Raw genomic sequence first — 24318 nt, forward strand, 5'->3', positions numbered from 1 at the left:
GGGACGGGACGGGATGGGGATGGGGATGGGGATGGGGGCACGGCGGGATCCGCGCCCGCCCGAGAGGAGCGGCGGGTGACCTTGAGGCGCCGGCCGGCAGCGGAGAGGGAGGGAGCCCGGTGCAGAAGCCCCTCCCGAGCCCCACCAGGAGCGCAGCTGCCGCCCGACGCTGTCGGGGAAAGCTCCTGCTCTCAGCCGCGCCGAGGGGTCGTCAGGCTGTCTTCGGTCCCAGCTGGCCAGCTGATGGAGAGGTGAGGGGTCCCGTGAGTTTTCTTTCCCTCGGGATGAAGCGGGAGAACCGGGAGCACTTTACATGTGCCCCGCCTGCTTTTCTAATCTGTGGGCACCCCAGCGGGTCGGGGGAAGTGGGGTAGTGCCGACCGTCAGTGCTGATGCTGGCACTCACGGAAAAACCTTAGGTTGGGCAGGATCTTCCCTGCTGTGATCTGCACCGGGCCCAAAGGTTCTCAGCTAGCTATTGCAGAGCCAACTGCAGTTTATATCTCCACAGAGCTAACATTCTTAGTTACAGAGATGAGTGGAAAAGTCTCTTCAGACCCTCAACCTAAACTCACACGGGGGACACACACAGAGTTTGGGAAGGGTCCATACTTGTCAAGACCTGGATATTATAGGTACAGCCCAGCTTCCTTCATAGTCAGGAAATCAGGTGTCTCTGTAGGTGCTTCCCCAGATCCAAACTGGGGAGAAGCATGAGCTGCAGAATTTGCTGGAAACTTCTTCTCTTTTTCTGAGCTCTGAGGCTCAGCCTTGGCAATGGGATGATTGGCATGCCCTTGTCTGCTGTTGCCTGGGATGAGGAAGGAACAGTGTGTAGGCCTGATGGTCTCACTCAAGGAGATGCATCCGAGGGGAGTTGCCAACCCCTGCTTCTTATGGGAATAGATGTGATGGCCGGGGGTGCTGCTGAAGGAGCTCATCTTCAAAAGAGGCTGGGGATGTGTTTCCTCTCGCCTTTCCCCTGTTTCCATGGGAACAGCAGCAAGCAGGAGCAGCCTGCTTGGAATTTCACTGCTTACCACTCAGACACCCCCTACCCGATCATCCCGGCAGACTTTGGCTCTTGAGGGTTTCAGCCCCACCCTCACGTGATGGATCCCATGCTCCGAGGAGAGCTCACCCATGGATGTGTGTCATGGTAGAGGAAGGCAAAGAGGCACAAGGCCAGAGCTGCCACAGTTCCTGTAGCAGCATGTTATTCCATGCACACTAACAGACAGTTGAAAATAATTTGCATTCCTATATGCATTTCTGCTTTTTATAGGATGTGACCTCAGCTAGACCAAAAAGTGCCTGAGGGATGATCGCCCTCCAGGAACAGTACTGGCTTTATCTCAAATATGTGAATATCACACAAAAAGAGAAAAGCAGAAGAGTGAAGAGGGGGGAGAGGTGATACAAGTTTATGCCTTTGCATTTAATAGCCCATGGTGTCTTTTTCTCCAAGGAATTTGTCCATTTACTTTTGAATTTGTTTTGATTTTGGACTTGTAGATGCTTTGTGGATTCTGTGGCAAGGAGTTTCACAGACTTAAGGAGCTTCCTTTGATGTGCCCATCCTGGGCTTTTTATCCTCTAGGACTAACCCTTGGGAAGCAGGCTGCTGCCACCCTTATGGAGCTACCCACAGTGCAATTTATCCTACACTGGTGGAATCGGAGGCTACTGGTGAGCCAGAGGTAGAGTTTTTTGTGTCAGGCATCTTTGATACTGGTCCTGGCAGCATATCTTGGAGACAACGCTGTCAAGCACATCACCAGCTGTGCTATTTTTGAGATGAGGTGGCACAAAAGAGGTTGTGTGCCCTGCTTTGTCTGAACTGGAGTTGTATAAGTTCTCAGCCACTTTCTGAGGAAAACAGAGGCACGTGGCAGATTTAGACCCTCGGGCAGGTACCCAAAGGCATGGCTGAAAATGTGCAACAAAGGGCGCAGGACTCCCAGGAATGGGAGAAATAAGACTATATATGATGCTTAGGCCTTTCAGAAACTAAAGCAGGATGGACAGCATCCAAGATTGTGTTCTGTGTCATGATCACAGGGAGGACCCAGAAGCTGTAATTACAACACACTGCCTGATCCACTCAACCCTTCTGTTCTTGGGGGCAAGAGACAAAAACCTACAGTTATTCCTGTAGGTTTCAGGATGCTCTAGTGGAAAATCATGTTGGAGAGTGGGATATTTCTGGGATGGAGGCATTTCTGATGTGACAAAATGGTTGAAAGAAGCAGGGCGGCTTTTAAGAAGACACAGCAACTGAAGTAGAGGTAGTGCCCTTACCAATAGGTTTGTTCTCCAGAAACCCTGTATCTGCCACCCTGCAGAGACATTCATATCTGTTCCAAGCAAGCATAAAGCATGACATCATATTAGCAGGATTTGTTCACTTTCCATAATGCATCAAACCGCAAAAGGTCTCACTCTTCTGTCTCTGGTAGTTACAGAAAATAGCCTTTAGTTCCTGCTTAAATATGTTATTAGTTCTTACCCATGCAGCAAATTTGCATTCAATTTCTAGAAAAAATTTTGATGGAGGCTGCATTTTAAAACAGATGGTCATAGATAACCTATCCTTGTGCTGGTATTTGCAGCGTGAATATAAAAATGGATTTCACAGCACCATATAGATATATATATCACTGTGTTTAGCTTTATTTTTTTCCAAAAGACCAAGTGTGATCAAGATCCAGTCTTTTGTTCCAAAGCAATCAGTGATTCCTAGCGGTGTGCTGCTTTTTGTCTCTTAAGAAGATGTGTGGTAGAGAATCCCCTCGTGTTAGGATGCAGGATTTTCTATGCTCAGAAATTAATGCCTATTCAATTTAGAAATTTCAAGGATACTTTGTGCTGGCTGCCTGAGCCTTCCAGAATGTGTCACTCCAATTAAATTACTCCTTATTAATGCAACAAGGGGAGTGTGGGTAAAGGAATGCGCCTCTTGCTCCAGTTAACAACATCCCTTTGCCACTGCTGGTCAGTGGTGTTGACTGTCTGAGTGCATATACCTCTGCAAGATTTTTCCTCAAGGAAATGTGTGCCATTAGTTGTGTTTTCATCTGCTGCACTCAGAATTCATGTCTGCTGGGAGGAGATTCAGGTGTGCTTTTTTATTGTGGGAAGGAAACCCCAGGGGTCATTAATTGGTGACTGGAGAGCTCATTTCTGTTTAGCGTCACTAGCAGGGGTACACATCATGACTGCAGTCTCCAAACACTCAAAATCTCAAACCTCACAAAGTAGGTGGGTTTGTAGCTGCTGCTCTGGGGCACATTTCACTGAATAGAATTGCTGTCATTGAAAAGTCTTTGATCCCCGCTCTGATCCTTTCTTTTCCAACGGCTGCCTGTATCCAGTTTGTTTGTTTTCCATCCAGACTCATGAGAGTCTATTTTGTCATCATCACAGCTTTTGTGAGGCTCCACAGAGGTTTCTGGGTCAGGTTAAATCACTTTCCTCTCTGCAGTAGCCCAGCAGGATACCCAGGGCCCTCCCTCACATCCCCCCTAGAAATGAAAAGCGGATTCAGCACTGCCCAGATGCTGTTTGACAGTCCTCAGGACATTTTGTCCGATATAACTCCAGAGCAGTGGCAACCGCCCCGAGTGCCTGGAAAGTGAGCCAAATCCTCCCTTGCCAAATGCTTTGTTCTCACTTAAATTTTTGGCCCATCACCCCTAGAAAGGAATAAACCATGGAAACTAATGGCTCAGGGAATTCAGTCTATCTCTAGTCCCAGGAGTCACCTCCCTAAAAGCAGAAAATAGGGATTCTGTTGCAGTTTGCCTTCCCCACACTGAAGGGTTGGAGTTGACGTACCCTGACCTGGAGAAGCATCTCTGTCCCACCAAGCTCTCCCCATGGACCTGGCCGGCAGGGAAGTTGCTGTCCTAGGGAAGGGGCTAAAATCCACTACATGCTTAGGGGTCACTGTCTGGCCAGGTCTGTCAGTCTGGCCAAGATCCTGGGGAATGGCTGCAATCCTACTTTCTGTGTGCCCCATCACCCATCAAGTGATGTGCGGTCATCACTTTTTCATGGTGTCAGAACTGCTCTGTCCAATGGGATGGCCACCTGCTCCTGCTCAGCATCTGAATATTTCAAACCGCTCACTCACCCCCATGTCCCCTCCCTGCCACCCTGCTCACCCCTTTCTCCCTGCCCCTGCTCGGGGTTCTCACTTGTTTTCAGTAGTGTGGCTCCACCAGGCCTGTTCCCAACTCACTCTGATGCAAGTGTGGAGAGACACAAGCCCTAATTGAGTCTGGCAGCTGGGAGGTTTAACTCTCCTGAGAGCAGAGCTGAGCTTGCCTGAGTAATACCTAGCCACTTGCAGCACTGCTAGGAGACAAGGACTGGGCTAGTGGGGATGCAAGGCTGCAGTGAGGGGCTGAGGTGATGCAGAAAGCAGCTCAAGCAGAATCAACTCAAAAATGAAAGTTAACACATCCTCCCTTCTACTAGCCATCAGGTCCAGTGCAGCAATGCTGAAGCCCAGGAGCAGCACTGGCAGCATCTGTCCTGTGCTCTCTGGCAAGGTGAGCTGAGGGACGCTTGGGTGGGTTGAGGTTTTTGTTTTGTCTTGGGTAATCTCTGCCAGATGAACTGTACTTAGAGAGTCATGAATAAATGATAGCCCGGCGATGGAGCACTGTCTTCCACAGCTATTCCATGGGGAGAGAGGAGCATTCTTCATTAGAGTGATGTGGCCAGACAGAAGTTATCAGAACCACCCTCTGAAGTGAGTCTGTCTCATCACTAGCTATAAAGAGAGCCCCAGGTGACAAGATTTCTCACCTAGGGCACAGTTTCACCATCTATTTAAGCATGGCTTTATTATCAGTTCTCCAAGACCATCTGCCACTCCCTCCCCATTCATAACCACATCTGCCATCTCCTTTGGGAGAGCTCTGAGCACACACACACATAAATACATAGCAAGTCCTATCAGCCGTGCATTTGCCCAGATGCAAGCAGAGAGCGTTGCTGCAGCAGCCACCAGGCTGACAGCAATTACACAAGAGTGATATCATTTAGAATGAAGTTTTGTTAAAATATCATGGGGTTTTGTTCACTCACTTTGTAAGGTCGAGGATTTTTAGTGCATCTTTATACCAATCACTTTCTGTTTGTGGAAGTGAATGCTGAGAGTGGAGTGAATTAGGTGTGATCCCCATTTAAGGGATTAACTAATCCTCTTGTCCAGCTTCCTACACATCATACACACAGTGAACAACAGAAGGAGGTAGAAACTTCCCTGTTCACTGGGACTCTGAGCAACAGTGGGAATCTTCTCAGGAAGGGTGTTTGCTGGGCAACTTGCCGACCACCTACCACATGTGGACAAACCTGATCTGCTCTGGGTTGTGTCACCACTATGGCACGATGGCTCCCATATATTCCAGGAGTGCACAATGGAAGTATGAGAGGCATCCAATAGACTGCAAGGAGAAAAATTCTGGCTGGAAATAATCCCATATTAAAATAGCAAGCAGATGCCCAGAGCAGCATCTCTGGAGCGATTCAAAGCAACCCTGTGACTTCAGCCAGACTTACCAGGAGAGGGCAGCCACTGCTTTCTGGGCTGACTACCCCAGAAAATGGGTACCCCAGGAGGACCTGCATTGCATTGCTCTGTTGGAAAGCTTGGCCTTGCTTCTGGGCAAAGAATCTCGAAAAGTCGTGTTCCTCCTTTCCTTTATTGGGGCAGAAAGTGAAGCGACCCAGTTTGGTGCACTACAGAACTGATTTGCTGTCAGATATGTGAAACCACAGTCAGAGCAGAGAGTCTGTTGTCTTTCCTGCACCTTTCATCACTCTTCCAGGGCTTCTGCTTCCCTTGAATGCCCAGCTCAAAGGCTGAGCTCTCTGAGCTGGAGCTGGAGCTCCAGACAGAGGTCCAGGTTGTTACTTGGGGTGCCAGCAACATCTCTGGTGGGGAGAATGCAGAAGGAGCTTCCTCAAATGAGGATCTAGCACCTTTCTTATGGACTCAGCATTTCTGATTCTGAGGATGAGGGAAAGGGCTGCATCCCCAGGGAATGGGGCAGCTCAGTGCTCATGTGGGATGAAAGCTGTGCAGTGGACAGTCTGCATGGGGGGAAGGTAGCAGCAGTCACGTTGCCTGGTGTGAATTATTGTGGCAATAACTGCTCCTCACAATTTCAGGTAACCCATGTTGCTTACAAATGCCAGGACCACAGCCAGTAATTAAAGGGCCATTATATTTTCTCAGCTCAGACACAGACTGGGTATAATTTGCCTTTCTCCATCTCTCTCAGCTGCATTTCACTTATTTTACCCAGTTAACAGCTCAAAGAACAGAGAAGATGCTGGTGCCAGGCCAGGCCTTCGTTTAATTTAGTCAGTCAGAGTGCTTGGGGACAGGACATTATCAGGGACAATACCCGGGGGTCTGGGTAGCCTGGGGATTGCTTCCCATGTCCATGTTCTGACCTGATGCTCCTCGCAGCGTGGTGTGGTGGGAAAGCACTGCTGCCTTGAACAGCGTGTGCTGGCACTGACCTCTAGTGGGAATAGATCCCTTCCTCTTTAGATTTTCCCCGCAGTTTTAACCATTTTAAGTGACACACATTAAAGGGGACTGGAGAGACCCAAGAACCAGAGCTTCGTTTTTTAAAACCTTCAAAAATAAGTCAGAACATCGAGATTTGCCTCGCATTATATTTAATTATTTTTAATCCCTCTACCATTGCCTTCAATACATTATATATAAATATTTATGCATATGTGTATCTCTCAGTATTTAAAGCCTCTAAAAATAATAGAAGTCCAAAACTTGCACGGCCAGACAGAAAAGTTCTCTGTTAGGAAGACAGCATGAAAGGGAGCCCAACCCTCACAGAATGAGTAACAGAAGGCAAATAATGGGGCAAAGTGGCCAAGTTCCTCTTTCAGACTTTCCAGTAAAATTGTCTGAAAGGTTAATAGAAGCACACCCAGTCACAGGAGGGGTGGCAGGAGATGGTGCCTGAGCTGGGGGCTAGTGGGTGCAGTTGAAAGGTCAGAGCAGAGGGTGGCTGGCCATGGATGCCTGGAGGGCACAGCTGATGGCAACGGGGCACGTTTGGTCTCCCCCCTCGGCTGCAGCTGACCATGGCAACACAGCCCTGCCACAGCACTGGCCAGCTACAAGAGTTCAAGGCTCACTTCAAGGAAGCTGCAAGATCACAACCTCCAGATAAATTCACATCAGCAGCAGAGGAAGGCCACTTCCAGGGGTTACTTGCTAGCCAAAGGTGTAGACAGCTTGCAAGGGACTGGACTGTGGAGTCCCTGGTGGTGGGTCTTGAATTGCCTCTTTGCTAGAGCTGGTTCAGGGCTTACTACTCCAGGTTCTGTGCTTTGGCTGAACTGTTCCTGGACATGTGCTAGTCCTGGAATCAGGATCCACACCTATTTCCCAACTGGAACAGCACATCACAATATAATCAAGGTGTGACTGATGCCTGATGCAAAGATAAGCTGCAACTAGCTGACAGAAAAATTAAATCTCTGTGTATCACCACACAAATTTGTGTTGATTTGATCACTTTATCCAAAGGAAAGTGTACAAGGAACCATTCCATGATGGAGCTGCATCTAGTATGTTACTAGAGAAAAAAGCAAAGGCATTTAGGAAGGCAACTGGTGGATAACCCAGTAGTAGTTGGGTATGGAAAGCTGAAAGAATAGCAATTCTGCCTGAGGATCAGGAACAACAGCTACAGGTGGAGCTGGGATGCAGCCACCACCAGGGTGTGAGAGGGAGTGACATGGATATATGGCCCAGATCCCCATACTGCACTGAACAGAGCTGACAGACGTGAGAGAAGCTCCTTTCCCTCAGTAATTGTAATCTTGCAGTGACACAGTGCCAGAGACACAACTGGAGACACTGAAACAGATCCTGAGCATGGCAAGAAAACTTGTGGCTGGAAGTCATTGACACCCAAAGAGACTTATCTATCTCCCTGCTGCCGCCCTCACACCCCAAAGCTTTCTTCCTACAAACCCAAAGCAACAGCTGCAGTGTGGGATAGGGAAATATTTGTCACTCTGTATGTGGTTCCTGTGAGTCCATCCAGTATCCATCACCAAGCTCTTCCCAGGTAAGCTTCCTTGCAGGAGATTGTTCCCATCCTGCTCAGATGAACTGGAAGAATGGGCATCCTGCAGAGACAGAAAGTCCTCTCAAGTAATAAAAGCAAAAGGTGAAACTGATTTTCAAGTGTCAGCTGTGTTCAGAGCTATCTAGTTTGTCTTTTGAGGAAAGCCCACTGCTTGGGACACTGGAAAGTAATTACATGACATCTATGCAGATCCATAGGAGTTTTGGCATTGGGAAGAGAGTACTGAAATGCAGTCTGGTCAATCATTCACAGGCAGTGAGCTGGGCCTTCATTCGACCTTCTATTCCCAGCTTTGATCTCTATGTCTTGGCTGCTCTTGTGTGAGCCCTGATTGCCACTCTGGGCTTTGAAAGGATTCCTCTTTGTCCCACAGAGTGGTGGTGACAAGTGGCTGGACCCAGAGGCTTGTGCAGCCAGCTACAGTGACGTCCTGGCTTTCCCTGTGAAGGCAGAACAGATGAGAAGGTGTCTCGGTGGGTGGAACAGTTTGATGTAGCACAGGGGAAAGGCGAACGCCTTGTTTGCACCTCTGCTGCAAGTGACATCCACCATATTGTTTCCCACGGAGCCTGCGGCTTCACCCAGCACCTGCACAGGCTGCAGCATCCTCACCCACACACCGCCTGCTTGGACAAGGTCCCGCTCCCTGCCCTGGCAGACCTGCCTGCTATTTAAAGAACCCGAACCAGCCGGGCAGGGGGAGGCAGGCCGAGGACAGACCGGCGGGCACCGCCCGGCCCAGGGCAGCGCAGCGCTGCCGCCTCCCTGCCCCGCGCACCCCGATGCCGGCCCCGCTGCCGTGGCCGCCGTCCCTCCTCACTCTCGGTGCCCTTGCGCTCCCCCAGACAAGAGAGCGGGAGCAGCAGCCCCTGGTTGAGCCGGGGCGGGGCGCGGCGGGGGAATCCCGGGCGGGCGGGTCGGGCGCGGCTGACTCAGTGCGGCCAGGGGCAGGAGGCGGTGGCGGAGGCGGAGCTGTGGCGCCTTAGACCCTGCGCCGGCCGCCGCTCTCCGGCTTTCCGGCCATGAGCCCCCCGGCAGCGGGGCCGGGATCGGGACCCGGGCCGGGCCGGGCGGACGGCGGGCGCTGAGCCATGGCGCGGGCGGCGGGCGGCAAGGAAGCGGCGGGCTGGGAGGGCGAGGACGGGCAGTGCGACTCGGGTATCGAGTCGCTGCGCTCGCTGCCGGGCGGCAGGGAGACCCCCGCCGCGCCCGAGGGCCCCCCTGCCGCCCCCGAGGAGACCCTCGCCGAGGCCGCCGCCGCCGAGGAGCGGCTGGATTCCAGCTACGGCTCCGGCGCCCTGCCCGAGGCTCTGCCCGAGGCTCTGCCCGAGGCTCTGCCCGGGCTGCCGGGGGCTCCGGGGGACCGCTCCGAGGAGCCGCCGCCCCGGCCCGAGGGGCTCAGCCGGCAGCAGCTGGACGCCCTCACCTACCTTTCGGAGGACGGAGACACGTGAGTGACCCCCGGGGAGCTGCGAGCCATTGTCCCCCGGCCCCGGGCTGCTTCCCTGGCAGCGGCGGGGAGCCGGAGCCTAGAGATAAGCCAGGCTGTGTTTGCCGCGGTCTCCAGCCCTCCCCCGAGGAGCATCCGCTCAGCCGTGTTGTTGAGGTCTCCCCCGGCCCCTGTCCTAAGAGCCTCCCGCCTTGCCTTGCTGTGCGTGGATGCTTGGCATCCTGGTTTGGGTGGGTGACCCCTCTCACCCGCCTGAGGTGTGAGCCACCCTGAGAGGTATCTGAGCCAGGTCCAGCGGAGTGAGCAGGAAGAGAGGCACCCCAGAATGGACCCACCATAGAAGCCCAGCTCCACTTGCCATGGGGCTGCTAGCAACTAGAAGAAAGGGGGGAGCAAGTCAAGCCTCCCCCACTGCCTCTTCCCCAGAGAATGCAACGTTTCCTCCACAATGGGGAGGGCTTGGCTGCGTGAGAGGGCACGTAAGCAAGTCCTGAAACAAGATTAGCCGTGCAAGGCAAGACCTTGCGATGGCTGTGTTAGACGCTGCTCAACCGAGCAACCCAAGAACTATTTGTTCTCAGGTGGGAATCGCCTTGCTTTGCCAACTTACCCGCAGAGCCACGGGTTTTGGCAGAGTTGTGACGCACATCCCGATGTGGGGTTGCCCTCCTGAGCTTCTGTGACAGAGACAAGTGTTTCTCTTAACGAGGGGGGCTTCCCACATCCGTAAAGCCCTCTCAAGGGCAGAGGCATCACGCCAGAGTTATTTGGTTTGGCTTCTGGTAATTACCTTCAGCTAATCACAGCATTTTTTCCTGTTGTGCATTCCCTCGATGGAAGGTTTTCGTCATGAGTGTACACACAGGGCATGAGCGAAGTGTTCTCACAGCTGAGGGTGAAGCTTTGCCCCAAAACCAGGCTAGAGTTTAATACTGAGTAATGGTGCAAGAGGAAGAGAAACTTAGAGGCACTGATATGATCAAGCAGTAGTGAGAGCAGCAAGAAAGCTCTGTCCTTGCCTGGCACACCACATCTGGATTGAAGCTGAAGATGAGCTGGGCGACAGCCTGAGTGTTTACTTCCCTGTTAGGAAGGAATCTGTGCATCTGCTAATTAGTTCATTAATGCTGACTCTGGGATCTGTTCTGAGGATTGGCTTGAAGTCTCATGGCAAGCAAAGTTACACTAAACCCAGCCTCCCACACTCCCCAGACAGGCTCTCTAGTCCTGTCCTATCTACAGGCTGGTTCTGTGGCTCCTCAAAATGGGGGAGCTTTGCCAGTTTTCCCAGCTGTAACACTAGAGCCAAGGTGCCCATGAAGAGATCCAGGCATCTTTTAATCAGAGGTGTGGAAGTAACACTTCCCCCCAGGTTTGTCTGTCATGGTGTGCCCAGGGCTCCTCGCTTACTGTTTCATTAGTGAGCCCCACAGATGCAGCTGCTTGGAGATGCTTTTAGTGCTTGAGGCTGTCTTGTTTGGTGCTTGAAGCCCTTTGCCTGTCAGACTTGCTTGGAGAGACCTAATGCAAACATCTTATTAACTAGGAAAACATTAATCAGTGGTGCCTTGGTTACTGTAGGCAGGAGAGGCTCTCAAGGTTGCCTTTGCTCTTCTGTTTTCTCTCCCTTACAGTGCATTTCAGAACAGGAAATCTGTTAAGACGGAGGGAGGGAGCTGTAGGTCTGCTGGTTGTACAGCTCTGGGCTCACCATGTCCACACAGGAGACAGGCTTTCCTGGGATCTACTCCCACTGCTGGGAAAAAAAAAACTATTCTTTTGGTTAGAGTGGTGAGGCTGTGGATTTGTGCCTCCGCTATTCTTGTCTCTCCTCCTGACCCTGCGGCAGAGGTAGGTGGCATTTATATTTAGAAGTGCTGAACATCCACCACTCAGGTCGATGCAGATGGGGACTGTGAGCACCCAGGAACTCACTGAACTGCCACCGGTTTTGTATGTGAAAACAAGTCAGGGTTGATAGTAATACTAAAGTCAATGGTGCAATTGGTCATCCAGTGACAGAATGTCCCCAGAGAGAAGGGATCAGATGGCCACAGGCTACATCCCTTTCATCCAGCCAGACAAACCCATCTTCATTTCTTCTTTTCATCTCTGTCAGCAGCATATTTCCCTGTGTGCCTTTTTTTAAATGTCTGCCACAAAACAGCTCCAGGCAGAGAATTAAAATCATACTATCATTATATTTCAGAAGACTTGGGCAACTACACTTTCCTGTAATTGTAATTTTGAAAATACAAAAAGTCCAGGGGTTGTTTTGCCTAAATAGTTCCTGTTTCCCCAGATGCCCTTGCTGGTACTGAGCTGAGAGGAGCACTGGGCTTGCACAAAGGGAGTTGGCAAAAGTCTTGCCTCTACATCTAAGGAAAATCCTCACTGTCCATAACTCCCTCAGACTTACCCACTGTGCCATCTCAAGGTGTGCCTGTGTTTGTCAGCCTGGCACTTGTGGAGTAAAAACAGGAGGTGGAGGCAGAGGTGAAGAGCAATGCTTGGGCGGTTGGAGTGTCAGCAGGATCCTGCTTGGATACCTCCCTCCCTGCCTGCCTCCGCAGCAGAGGAGCGTCAGAGCCAGCAGGATGAAGCAATGGGGCTAAAGCTGTCTCTCCTTGTGCCCAAAGTTAGAAGGAGTCTCACTTTGGCAGGAAGGAAATTGGCTGACAGGAAGGACGGGGGTATAATGGTCAGTGAAATGCGTGGGTGCTGCCTTCCAAGAATTATTTGCCCAAATGTCATCCTCTTCATGGCTCCCTTGTGCCACTGGCAGCCCCTCTGCCTCAGGGAAGTCAGAGCTGCAGTAATAAGGCACATCGGTTCCCAAGACGAGTGTGGCTCAGCTGTGAGGGCAGGAGAAGTCAAGCATGAGGAGTGGGGTGGCAAGCAGAAGATGGTAGGTGCACTTTGGGCAGTGATCTGTATCCTGCTTATCGTGTGGGCAGGTGGAGAACAAACCCTGTGCACTCAAATGGTCTCCTCCAAACATCCATCTTTTCCTTGTGACCTACAACTCCAAGTATCTGTCTCTTCCATGAAAACAAACTCCTTTTCTGCTGACTTGGGTCCTGATGGGACTGCTCTGTGTGGAAGTGAAGAGAGGGGCTTTCCAGCTGTGGGCCTGGCTGCCTCTGAGGGGACTGCAGGCAGATTTATTCTTGTGCCCCAGCCTCCAGACCACCTCAGCCTTTGTGAGGATTCACTGAGGAAACCAAGTCCTTCCCAACCTCACCTGGCAGATGCACAATTCCACTGTCCTGGGAAAAGGATGAGTGTGGGACCAGCTCCTTGGAAGTGAAATGAATGAAATTCATGGGGTATGAAGGGATCACCTGTTTTTGTTCCAGCACAAGAGAAAACCTCCCCATTTCCTTGGGCTGTTGTCAGCCTCTGCCAGCTCTGGAGAGGTAGAGTTGATTCATGAGAGTGTGAAGTTAAGCACAGTTTCCTCTCTCTAGGACTGTATAGTCTATCTTAAACTTAAAAACATGTTTTCCTTCCTGCCCTTGCTGGTCCTTGGGCCGCACACAGCTTTCTACCATTGTACCTGATGTCATGGTGATGGAGAGGCTGGGGACTGTGCCTCTGCAGGAGAGTGACTGTCTTCTGCATGGGGCTCTGTATGCAAAGCAGTGCAGCACCTCTGCAGGGGTGAAGGTTGAGGGACCCCAGCTCGATGACAGAAGGAAGACCTAGGCCTCCTTGAGATGGAAAATGGGACTGCGTGGTTTTGGTTGGGTGTGTGTTTCAGGGAGGGAGGGGAGCAGAGGAAGCCTGACTTCCTCCTTCCACCAGAGACAAGTGGTGCCCCATCTGCTGATAAGAAATCACGTGCCAGTGACTCGTGGGCTGAAATGCCGTAACGCGGGCTTGGGGACAGTTAATCGAGTAAAATCAGGGCCCCATGGGAGATGATGTTCTGAACTCTTCACATGATGGTAGTGAAGGGGCCTCCCTTGCCTGCACGGGCTGTCACTGAGCATGAGGCTCATCTTCAAGGGGCCAAGAGCCACTTCTAACCATTCATTGCCATGTGCCAATCATAACCCTCTCCAGTCATGTGGTCTTGGGCTGGAGATCTTCCTTGATCAGGGGAATAGAGGTTGTTCCCATTCAGGTTGTCTGCTCCAGTTTGGCTGCTTTCTCACTGCTTGCCCTGCTGTACAAAGGTGTTGCAAAACCCCTGTGCACCTGAGGGAGTGCTCAGAGTGTGACATCAAAGATAAAAGAAAGGGAGGGAAGGAAAAAGAAACAGAGGAGTGGAGAGACGCAGTTTTAGGAGAAGGATTAAAGAAGTCAGATGCAGGGAGCACACCTTGTTGCTGGTCAGGCTGGGAGTCCCCCTGCTTTGCTGGACTGTTGCCAGCTGCCCAGCAGTGGGATGGCCATAGTTAATGGAAAGTGGAGATGCTCTTGGTTTTACCAGAGGGTCTTCAGAAACCTTGCTTGACTGCCAGGATTCAAGTCCATCCCAAGTTATTCCCTAGCATGTTGCCAATTGTGGGGCATTAGAGAAAGTGAGCCCTAACATGGGTCTGCCAGGAGGGACGTTTTCCTGTGTCCAGCTCCCTGTCCCTGAACTCTCAGCTCTTCCTCTGTGTGTGCTCAGGAGTTTGGTAAACAGGAGAGCTTGGTGTCCCTCTAAGCAAGGCCAGGCAGCTCTGCACAAGTTGCCTTGGAATGCCCCAGAAGTTTCTGGCTGCTGCAGGGGTCACACACATACAGCCTTGGCGTAAAGTGGGTAAGTCCTGGCAGCCTTCTGAGCTCCTGCATGCAAGAGGCTTTTTTCCCTGTTTGGATGACTTCAGCCTGGCCTGGAGGAAGTTTCTTCAAACTTTCCACCTGCCTAGGTTTGCCTCAGAGCTGGGGACAAACACAGGGAACTTCAGCACAGAGGAAAGGAAAGAATGGCTGGAAATTTCCGTGTCCTGGGATGCAGAAGCCTGGCTGTAACAGATCAGCCAAGGTGCAAAGGGCTTCAGGTCCTTGCACTCTGCAGGCAGGCTTGACTGCTGCTGGGACAGGGTTGAGCTCAGCTAATTAAACACAAAATTTGTTATTTTTTATTGGCTTGAGTCTGGGTTTTTTTTAGTATAATGTGAAGAATGAGGAGTCAGACATGACTGTAGGAAGAGCTTGTGGGCTGTGAGCTGTGAGGGTGCTTGTGTGCCTATCAGTGGGCTGCGTGGGATGCTCTCCATGTCACAGAGCTGGGAAGCCCCTCTGACTGGGGCACATCCAGAGCTGAAGGGGGGCCCTGAGGCATCTTAGACCCACAGCTCATGCCTCATTGAAAGAAAATCCTGAGACAGTGAGGATATCTGTGGGGTTGTAAATGATTGCTAGGGTGTGTTGTACAGGCTCTGTCAAAGTCCAGGCACTTTCCTCTTGTAAGAGGCTCTTCTGACCTCAAGATAGCTCTTTGTGTACAGAAACTGTAGAATGTATTTGCCTCCCAAGGAGTCAGGTGTGAGTTTGCTCTGTTTGAAATGGACTGTCCACAGTCAATGGACTTTTTGGGATGTTTGCTGCTTTTATTGAAGTTGTTCATCATGATTCTCTGATGGTGACTGGCCCCTGCTTGGATGGGCTGACCTGTTTTCTGGCTTGGCCCATCTGTGCCTAGACAGTAGTGTCGGACAGGCCCCTTGTTTTGCAGGGAACAGCCCACATGCATCTGATGTGTAGTGCTTCTGCAATCCCAGAGCCACCATCTGCTCAGAAATGGAGCAAAACTCTCAAATGTGTGGGTGCAGAATCTAGAGGTTGTGAGGTCAGGGTACCTTCTTGTCCCTACCTCACCGAAAAACAGGGTGCCCACAACCCTTCTGCCTCTCCTGCCAGTCAGCCTCCAGCTTCCCTCATCCTCAAGCACTCAGACCAGACCCTCTGCAGAGCACCCCAGGAAAGGTGAGACTGTCTCCTCTGCTCACCTGCCAGTTCCCTCACTGGCCCTAGGAGCAACAGGATGGGAAGCAGCTGCTGCCCAGACTTGAGATTAGGAATGCTGAACCCAACGTGGCTGAAAGGGCTTTGCATCCCTCTAGCTGCAACCTCCCTCCAGTCCCATCCCAAACCCCCCTCCACTCAAATTCAAGGATTGCCTTTCCCAGGGAAGGGGTGATGAAACCTGCAGGGCAGGAACACAGAAGGTGGGATAAGGCAGCTGAGATCCACTGCTCACTTGGAGCTGCCAGAGGGCAGCTGGAGCAGCTCTATGGAGCAGGGCAGCATTGCACTGGTATGTGGGGAGGAAGGAAGGGAGCCAGGCTGGGCTGGTTCAGGGCTGCAGGGTAGGATGAGCTGTGCTTGCTAAGCCACTGGCAGAGGTTCATGCTGGTGGCTGAGGAAGCGGTTAGCAGTGCAGGTTACAGGGCTGGAACAGGAGAGTAGGGTAAGCATGGAATTCCCCTGCTCTTTTCCTCCTCCCTTTTCTCTTTTCTATTGCTGCTGGGCCATTTCCTCCCCTGAACAAGTTTCTCTTATGTGAATTGTTTGCATGATCTACTGCTCCACTCAGCCAAAACAAGGAGCTGGGAATGAGCTGTTCCTGCTGCAGGCAGGGACCTTATCTAGAGAGGGAAAGAACTTTTCAAAGCAAATTCAGTTGAATGCTGGATCTCCTGATTAAGGTGCTTCTGGGGTGATATGGTGAAGGGTGAGGCTACTTTGTGGACAAGGTGTCTTGCTCTACAGATGGAGGGATCTGCATGGTCAGCTCCTTTTCTAGAGAGATGGAAAAGGATAGCCAGAGAACTGGTGAGACTTCATCTGTTCTGCTTGTGTGACAGAGCTGGGTGTCACTCCTTACGCTCTTCTCCTGCCTCCAGTCCTCATGTGTGGAAACTTCCTACTGGACACTTAAGGTCACTCAGAAGTTGGAGATGGACAGCACTGTGGAAATAGATACTTTCCTGTGCCTAAGCTAGGATCACTTTGGGCATGGCAAGTTCATTTCCCTGGGATATCCCCAGGGATAGCCCCAGCCTCTCTGCTGCAGGGGTAGATCACTTTGTGCCGGGGATGTCCCGTGCCTTTGTGATTCAGAGTGTTGAGTCCCCTTATGCCAGGACGGAGTTGGTGAGCAAGTGGAAAAGCTGAGAATGAACCCAGCAGTCTGTGCTCCTGCTGTGTTTCCCTTGCTCACAGCTCCTCCATCCTGTGCCCTTTTCAAAACTCCCTGTTGCCCTTTCTGACAGTTCTGCTGGACACCCACCCCTGGGGCTGCAGCCAGGAGCACTGCAGGCAAGAGCATGGGAGGGAGGGGGCAGGCAAGTGGAGGAAAGCAGGGGGAGATGTGCAGGCAGCCCGGGATGAGCAAGTATCTGAGTATGGCAGGGTGGAGGGCTTGTTCTGGCAAGGGCACACTGCTGTGGCTGGGCACGGAGAGGTTCTGGCAGTGAGTGGGTCTCTCCATTGCCATGCCCTGGCTCTGGCACACCATGTGCCAGCACACAGCAGCCCATCAGCAGCTGGACCACGCGGCTGCTGTGACACAGAGACAGGTGGAAAAAAGTGGAGATTGGCACGATGCCTGCCCCTCGGGTCTCCTGGGTGTAAGAGGTTCCCTGAGTGAGGAGACAATCCCAGTTCCTGGCTGGCAGCACTGCTGGTGGCACAGAATGCCTCAGTGCACATGTGCTCATGGTGAGCTCCTCCCAGCCCACTGGCCTTGTGATGATTCCCCCAAGAAGCTCAGGTTCTTGCAGCCATTTCAGGAAGTTGAGGGCTGATAATGAGGAAAGGCGGGAACGAATGCAGAAATGAAAGCCCAGGAGGAGGCTGCATCCGGGTGGAGAAGGAAGGGGGAGGGGGAAAGCAATCCTTCAAAGCAGGCACATCCCAGCTGGAGGTGAAAGCCGGAGCTCTGCCCAGGGGAATGGTCACCCCTGTTGCCTCTGCAGCAGGGATGCCCAAACTAGCTCAATGTCAGCCCAGCCCTGAGCCTTGTTGAGCTGCAAAGGCAGCCAAGCCAGACAAGTGAGGTGCTGGCAGTGGCAGAGGCTGCTCGGGGGTTTCCATCTCCCCCGGGTGACCGCCCCACTTGTCCCCACATGACAGTGCAGTGTGGCGTGGGTAGTGGCAGAGGGGCCCGGGGGATTCCTGGGGCACCAGGGCTGTCTGCCGTGGGACACAAGCATGAGTGCCGCTCTCTCCCCTGGGAGCCCAGCGAGGCTCTGGAAAGCGAAAGCACCAGCGGTTTAAAGTTCAAGCTGAATTGCCGTGGAAAGCCCCTTATTTGAGCAGTCTTAACTCAGCTGTACCTGAAGAAGGCAGATCCTGCAGCCTCTTCCCGGATGTGGTGCCTGGGAGCAGGTTTGGAGAAACAGGGGCTGTCCCTGCAAGTATCCAAAGGACACCTCAGCTGAGGTGCTACCACAGGGACTGATGCCAAACCCAGCAGGGAACCTCCCTGCTCAGATCATACCTAAGCTAGGTCAGTAAAAGCCTGACGAGGGGAGTGCTGTCCTTACGGCTGGTTGCCTTGTTCCTGGGGTGGGCCCCTTGGCTGTGCTCTGCCTCATGGTCCATGGAGGGTGGCCAGACTCTGCCCATGGTCCCTGCTTGCAGCCCCTTCCCCTGCCCTGGGAGTGCTGGCAGTGAGGGGGCACCCCATGGCTGTGCAGAGGCAAGCAAGTATGGGTGGCCTCCCCCTCCAGCGGGGAATTCCCTGCTGCAACATAACCTGGGGCTTCCCCGGGGACAAAGCCTCTCCTGTTGGGCACAGCCTGTCCCTGGCAGCAGGTGGAGAGGAACTGGCCTTTAGAAACTGTAGAATGTATTTTGCCTTCAAAATCAGGTTTCAGCTGAAGATGCCTGGGGTCCCAGATGCTGGCTTGATCTTCAAGCAGGACTTGGGAGGAGGTCACTAAAAGACATTCTTGGGGACTGGCCTCTGAGCTTCTCAGCACATTCATGTCCCAGTGCAACTGGCAAAAAGACAGCCCCAGCCCCACTTCTTGTCTGCAGTTCTTTAGGGCCAGGTGCTGTTCTCCTGCCTGTGGAGGGATGCTCTCCATGCCCACATTGCAGGTGGCATCCCAAAGCTGGGCTGTCTGGAGAGTGGGGTGTCTTGCCAGGGCTGGCACAGCTCTCACCCTCCATCTCTTGGCCCTGTCAGTCCCCATCAAAGCAGCATGGGTGGCAGAGCCCAGCCTTTAATTTGGAGCTGGTTCCTTCCGGAGACAGAGGCCACCCAGGGCCTCTAGTGCAGTGGTGAGGGTCAGGAGCTGAGCTCATGCCTGCTGTGCTGTGCAGAGTGGGAGATGCTGCCTGCTACCACAGTGGCCAGGTTTGGCCTGTGGGGGCTGCCCTCTGGTGGGAGGATGGGCCCTACAGTGCGGGGGGGGCAGGGGAGGCTGGAAATTCCCTCTCAGCGCTGCCTCTGTTCTGCTCTCGCTTCTCTTCTGACTGTGCAGGGGCTGTCTGGAAATCAGACCTGTCCTTGGGCTGGGGGACTCGGGTGCCTGGCCACCCCATAGCTCTGGAGACCACAGTCCTGGGGACCAGAGCTCCCTGCTTGCCACCAAGCTCTGACTGCTGCATCTTTGGTGTCCCTCTGTGCTGGCGGGCTGCATGCCAGCCCTGCCATGGCAGTGCTGAAAGGGAAGGATGTGGGGGAGAGAAGAGGAAATCAGTGTGGGACTGGCAGATCGCCTGCCATATGGACTGTGCCATGCAGGTGATCTTGGACCAGCCCTGGGCTCCTGCCCAGCTTTGGCTGTTTGCCTTTGTGGAGGGGAAAGCAGAAGTACAGTGTGCAGCTGGCAGGAGGGAACTGGAATTCCCCGGGTAGCTGCCAGAGCCCAGACCTCTCTCCACAGCCACCAAACCCAGCTCCTGGACTCTGGGAAAGACATCCCAGGCTCTTTGGACCTCCACCAAAGGCTTGGAGTCCTGGCTTTGGGCAGTGCCAGACTGAAACTCTACACATGCTGTGAGATCTGAGGGAGGACCCTGTGTTGCTTAGCAGGGACAGGAGGGTCTGTTCCCCGTGGGGATCAGAGTGAAGGACTGCCATGTGGAGCCTCAGACCATGTTCCTGCCTTGGCCCTCTGCTGAGCTTCCCCAGGGAGAGGGCAAGATGGAGTACCTCCAAGCTGGAGGGAAGGAGACTGGAGGAAGTGGGGAGATTATTCCTTCATGCAGGAGGGAAGGATCTCTGCTCCTGAGCATGGCACTCGGGACTTATTTCTCTTTTTTTTCTCTCCTGTAACCATTAACCCTCTCTAGGTTGCTTCATCTGGCCATTATCCACTGTGTCCCAGCTGTAGCACTCTGCTGCATCGCTCAGCTACCCAGGGAGGTGCTGGAGATCCAAAATGATCTTTTCCAGGTATGCTGTTGTGATAGGAAGAAGATAGGAGGAAGAGAAATGCCACAGGCTGTTCCCTGGATAGCTGCTCAATCCATCTGTCCCTTCCCCAGGAGCCCACACCTGCTCCCCCCAGAGCATGGTGAAGGTCCCATGTGTGCAGCCTCTTTGCAGGGAGGGGAATAAGGGAGGTGGAGATACCCTGAGAGAGAAGTGTGACAGCTCCCAGCACTGTGGGGTGAAGAGTTTCTTTGCAAGGCCCCAGGACATTGCAGACAGCCATGGAAGAAGCATGGCTTGAATGTGGCAGGGTAGATAACTTGGGAGAATGAGATGTTTCCATGGGTGATCCGTGAGCTGAAGTGCAGGAGAGCAGCAAGCTGTGTGACCCCGCCAGTGCCAGCCACAGTGCCAGCCACATGTAATGTCACCACAGGGATGGCGGTGTCCTGCGTGGCAGTCAGCTCTGGCTGCCAGGCTGGCTCCTGAGACTGGTGGGGCTCAGCATACCTCCCATCCTAAGGGCATCCTCCCCTGTGGCAACAGCTCTCTGGCCACAGAGAGAAACACAACTTTCCCAGGCATCGTTCTGGGAAAGGATGTGAGAAGATCAGAGAAAAGAATGAGAAACAATTCTTAACTTACTACACCTAGTATTGTGAACATGTTGAATGTGTTATAGAGATTTGTTTACCAAAGGGCAGTTTCTTAATTAACCAATAGTGATAGTATTTTAATTAGAGGACCAGTTAGGTCCAGCTCTATCATAACTGTCTATAAAAGCATGGGTTTCTTAATAAATAAAAAAAAAAAAACAACCTTCTATAAATCATGAAGTCTATATCACTTATTACCCAGCTGAGGACCCCTTGGGTGACATCTCTCCCCTCTCTAATTTCTCTCCAGACCCCGCTCCACCTGGCTGTGTACCTGGAGCAGCCCAGCGTGATCCAGGCGCTGATCCACAAGGGAGTGAACCCCGGGCTGCAGGACCGTAATGGCAACACCCCGCTGCACTTGGCCTGCGAGCAGCAGCACCTGCAGTGTGCCCAGCAGCTGCTGGAGGGCACAGCCACGCCGGATGGCACAGCTCAGCCCCGTGGTCACCACCAGGACCTGCAGCTCCAGAACTGGCAAGGTGAGACCTGGGGGCAGCACAGTGGCAGAGCTGGTGGCCAGATTAGGGCAGAGACCATGAGATGTGTATGCGGGGATCCAGGAGGACAGCAGAATGGGAATGCGGCTGGGATTGGTGTGGCCCAGGGTGGTCTGGGCTGACTGTGGCTCTCTTTTCTGCCTCCCCATCACAGGCTTGGCCTGTCTGCACATCAGTACCTTGAAAGGGAACATCCCTATGATGTCTCTGCTGCTGGAGAGTGGTGCCAACATTGATGTTCGGGTAAGACTGGGCATGGTGTGATGTTTTGTAAAGGCTGGGACGGTGGGTCTTTCCTTTGGGCACTCCCTTCAGCCCTGGGGCAGGCACTGCTGTGAGGCTTGGGAGCATTGAATTTTGAGGGAGCAGAGAGTAAAGTTCCTTGAGAAGGTTGTTGGGTGATGTGACAGCAATCAGGGTGGGGACTGCCCTCTGCACCCAGTCAAGGGGGTGTGGGTGGGTACTGCAGGGCCCATCTGAGGGGACCCCCCACCCACACCCTTGTGATCTGTGGGTTGCAGGAGGGCACGAGCGGGAAGACCCCGTTGCACCTGGCTGTGGAGTGCCACAACCGTAGGGCTGTGCAGTTCCTGCTGCACCATGGGGCCTACGTGGATGCCCAGATGTACAACGGGTGCACTCCGCTCCACCTGGCCGTGGGCCGCAGGGATGCTGCCATTGCCGCCATCCTCTCACACTCCGGGGCTGACACCCTGCTGAGGAACATGGAGAATGAGACAGCTCAGGACCTGGCTGATGGCAATGATGATGTGAGTCCCTGTGGGAGGAAGCCTGTGGCTCTGCAAGTGTGTTAGGGGGTGCAGGAGTCGGATGATTAGAGGGACTCTCCTAGGAGGCGTTTCCAGCTGTCCCTATCCTTCCCTATATGTTGTAAGCATTGGCTCTGTGATGTGTGGGATAACTGCCTTTTGCCTTGAGCCCGAGGAAAAGCCTAGATAGGGCTTCTTGGCACTTCCCTGGTGATGTGGGAGGCTGGAGGACTGGGTGGGGGGAAGATTTGGGCCCCTACCCCAGCTTGGTGGAGACACAGCCCTGGATGCTTACATGTCCATACCCTTGGTCTTTGCAGCTCCTTGCCTTGCTGCCCTTCGACGACCTGAAGATCTCAGGGAAGCCTGTTGTGTGCTCTGAATGAGCAGATGGACTCCTTTGGCCCATTGGGCTGCCTCCTTCCTCTGTGCTGCTGCCCTGCTGCCCACTAGGATCTTGCCTGCCTGCGTTTCAGTGGGAGCAGAGACACTTTGGGAGACTTATCCCACTGCCCCTCCCCTCTTTGGAAAAGTTTCGTTTGCCTCAGGCTGCCTTCCCAGATGGAAGAAGGTGGCATTATGAGCACTACACAGGGGAGGCTCTTCTTTTAGAATCTCTGCACTGCAGCAGGACTGAATTTCTCCTCCCTGCCATGGGTCTGACTTGTGGGGATCTCCAGCATACACAGGGAAGGAGCAGGAGAGGACTCATTCTCACACTGTAGGCAGGACAGAGCATTGTCTGGCACCATCAGAATAAGTGTGGGGTGAGGAGAGTCAACACTCACTCCAATAAATGTTTGTTGTTGCTGTGGGCACCAGCGGTCTCATGTGATCTAACCCACCGCACACCCCACAGTGTCACAGGAGGCTGTGCATCACCGCGGGGGCTTGGGGACACGAGGGCTACAGGGCTTTCCCCAGTCTGCCTGCTCCCTCAGTCCTTCACACCGCAGAGGGTGAGTGGGAGCACAGGGCCTTCCCCTCTTGCAGAGCCTTTCTAGTGCTTGGGGGAGGCTGGGGATCCCAGCAAGGTGCTCTATTCCCATGCTGTCTTGCCAAATATCTGCCTCCAGGCCTGGAGAAAGAGCACAGGAGATGCTGAAGACCAGGTTGTGGATCCCTGCTTCTGCCATTGTTCCTTATGCCTTGCTGCTTTACTGTGTTGTCATTTCCTCTCTCACAGAGGACAGGAAGATCCTGCCTCCTCTCCTACCTTGGAAGGGGGTTAAAAAACTTAGGGTATGGGTTTTCCCTGGGTTTTAGATCCTCCCAGGCTGAAAGTGGAAGAGGTGGCAGCATTATCTTCCCATCCCTTCTGTTGTTCAGCTCACCACCCTTCCCTGCCACTTACTTCTCCAGCCAGAGGAGCACATGCAATGCATTAGGAAATCAGCCAAAGGTGCTGTGGGAATGGAGGCACAAATGACTTGCCCAATCTCAGCCAGGAAAATTCCTCACTTGTTGCTGGGAGCAGCTGCTATTGTTTGGGACAAATACTGGATGGTGCAATCGACCAGGATGCTCTAGAGTTAGGTCTTGTCTTCTTCCTCCCTTCTTGTAAGGGAATGCTGCCAGGAAAGCAACATAAGGACCCCCCAGGCCTCCGGACCTTGCATGGTTTCCTCTGGAGTCCAGGGCTGCATTGCTCTGTTTCTTTTGAATCTTTGCCTCTCACCTTCTGGCAGGGCCTCAACCCTGCTGCAAACCCATGGGGTTGTTTCAAGGACATCTTTCACAAGGGACACGAGGCACTTCCAGGCTGCCCAAAGAAGAGATGACCTATGCTGCAGGGCAGTGTGGGATGGTGTGGCCAGGGCTGTAGCTGGGAGCAAAGGGAAAAGGCAGAAACAAGTCATCTGCACTTTTTTGTTTGTCTTGTTATTTTAAAATAAAACTATTTGTTTTAAAATCGTGTCTTGTAAAACATCACTGGGTGGCCATGTGCTGGCTCCAGCCGGCCCTGCAGCCATGCCTGGGGCTGGGATAGGGGATTTGGAAGCAGGGCTGCAGTAGGTGCCATACTGACTGCAGTCCCTGGGCAGCACCTGTGCCAGGGAGCAGCTGTGGCTGTGCCCAGTGCAGGGCTGGCAGCTCCAAGGGGGCTAACCTGAGACAGAGGGCAGGGATGGGGCCGGGGTTCAGCTTTGAAGGCTTTTAGCTTGAATCAAGAATAGTGTGGTCATCTGGACTAGGGCAGTCATCATCCCTCTGCATTTGTGAGGCCTCCCATCGTGTCCTGTGTCTAGTTCTGGGCCCCTCACTTCAAGAGGGTGCTGGAGCATGTCTAGAGAAGGGCAACAGGGCTGGTGAAGGAAGGGTTTGGAGCAAAAGCCCAGTGATGAGCTGCTCAGGGAGCTGGGAGTGTTTAGCCTGGAGATAAGGAGGCTCAGGGGAGACCTTGTCACTCTCTACACCTCCTTGAAAGGCAGGTGTAGCCAGGTGGGGATCGGCCTTTTTTCCAG

General features: G+C 53.0%; 1 protein-coding gene and 1 long non-coding RNA gene across 2 annotated transcripts; both read left to right on the forward strand.

Annotated features, from left to right (window-relative positions):
- The first annotated feature begins 27 nt into the window (after positions 1–27).
- On the forward strand, positions 28–8241 carry LOC139590817 (uncharacterized). The gene is made up of 2 exons (XR_011679444.1): positions 28–251; positions 1516–8241. It is a non-coding gene; the product is annotated as an uncharacterized lncRNA (long non-coding RNA).
- A 404-nt stretch (positions 8242–8645) lies between these two features.
- NFKBIE (NFKB inhibitor epsilon) lies at positions 8646–22671 on the forward strand. Its single transcript, XM_071428585.1, has 6 exons — positions 8646–9600; positions 19846–19948; positions 20834–21065; positions 21238–21326; positions 21605–21853; positions 22174–22671. The coding sequence occupies exons 1-6, from the start codon at positions 9242–9244 to the stop codon at positions 22237–22239; spliced, it is 1098 nt and encodes a 365-aa protein (XP_071284686.1). The 5' UTR covers positions 8646–9241; the 3' UTR covers positions 22240–22671.
- Positions 22672–24318: the final 1647 nt, after the last annotated feature.

This window comes from Agelaius tricolor, unplaced genomic scaffold, assembly GCF_023055355.1.
Source record: "Agelaius tricolor isolate 1412-34295 unplaced genomic scaffold, bAgeTri1.0.p SCAF_1, whole genome shotgun sequence".
In the NCBI taxonomy this organism is placed as follows: Eukaryota; Metazoa; Chordata; class Aves; order Passeriformes; family Icteridae; genus Agelaius; species Agelaius tricolor.

What these genes read in the sequence shown, in the direction of transcription:
- NFKBIE (XM_071428585.1), top strand. Translation starts at nt 9,242, where the DNA reads ATGGCGCGGGCGGCGGGCGGCAAGGAAGCGGCGGGCTGGGAGGGCGAG. An exon ending in CTTTCGGAGGACGGAGACAC is followed by an intron (nt 9,601 to 19,845) that starts GTGAGTGACCCC and finishes AACCCTCTCTAG; the next exon opens with GTTGCTTCATCTGGCCATTA. An exon ending in TGGCTGATGGCAATGATGAT is followed by an intron (nt 21,854 to 22,173) that starts GTGAGTCCCTGT and finishes TGGTCTTTGCAG; the next exon opens with CTCCTTGCCTTGCTGCCCTT.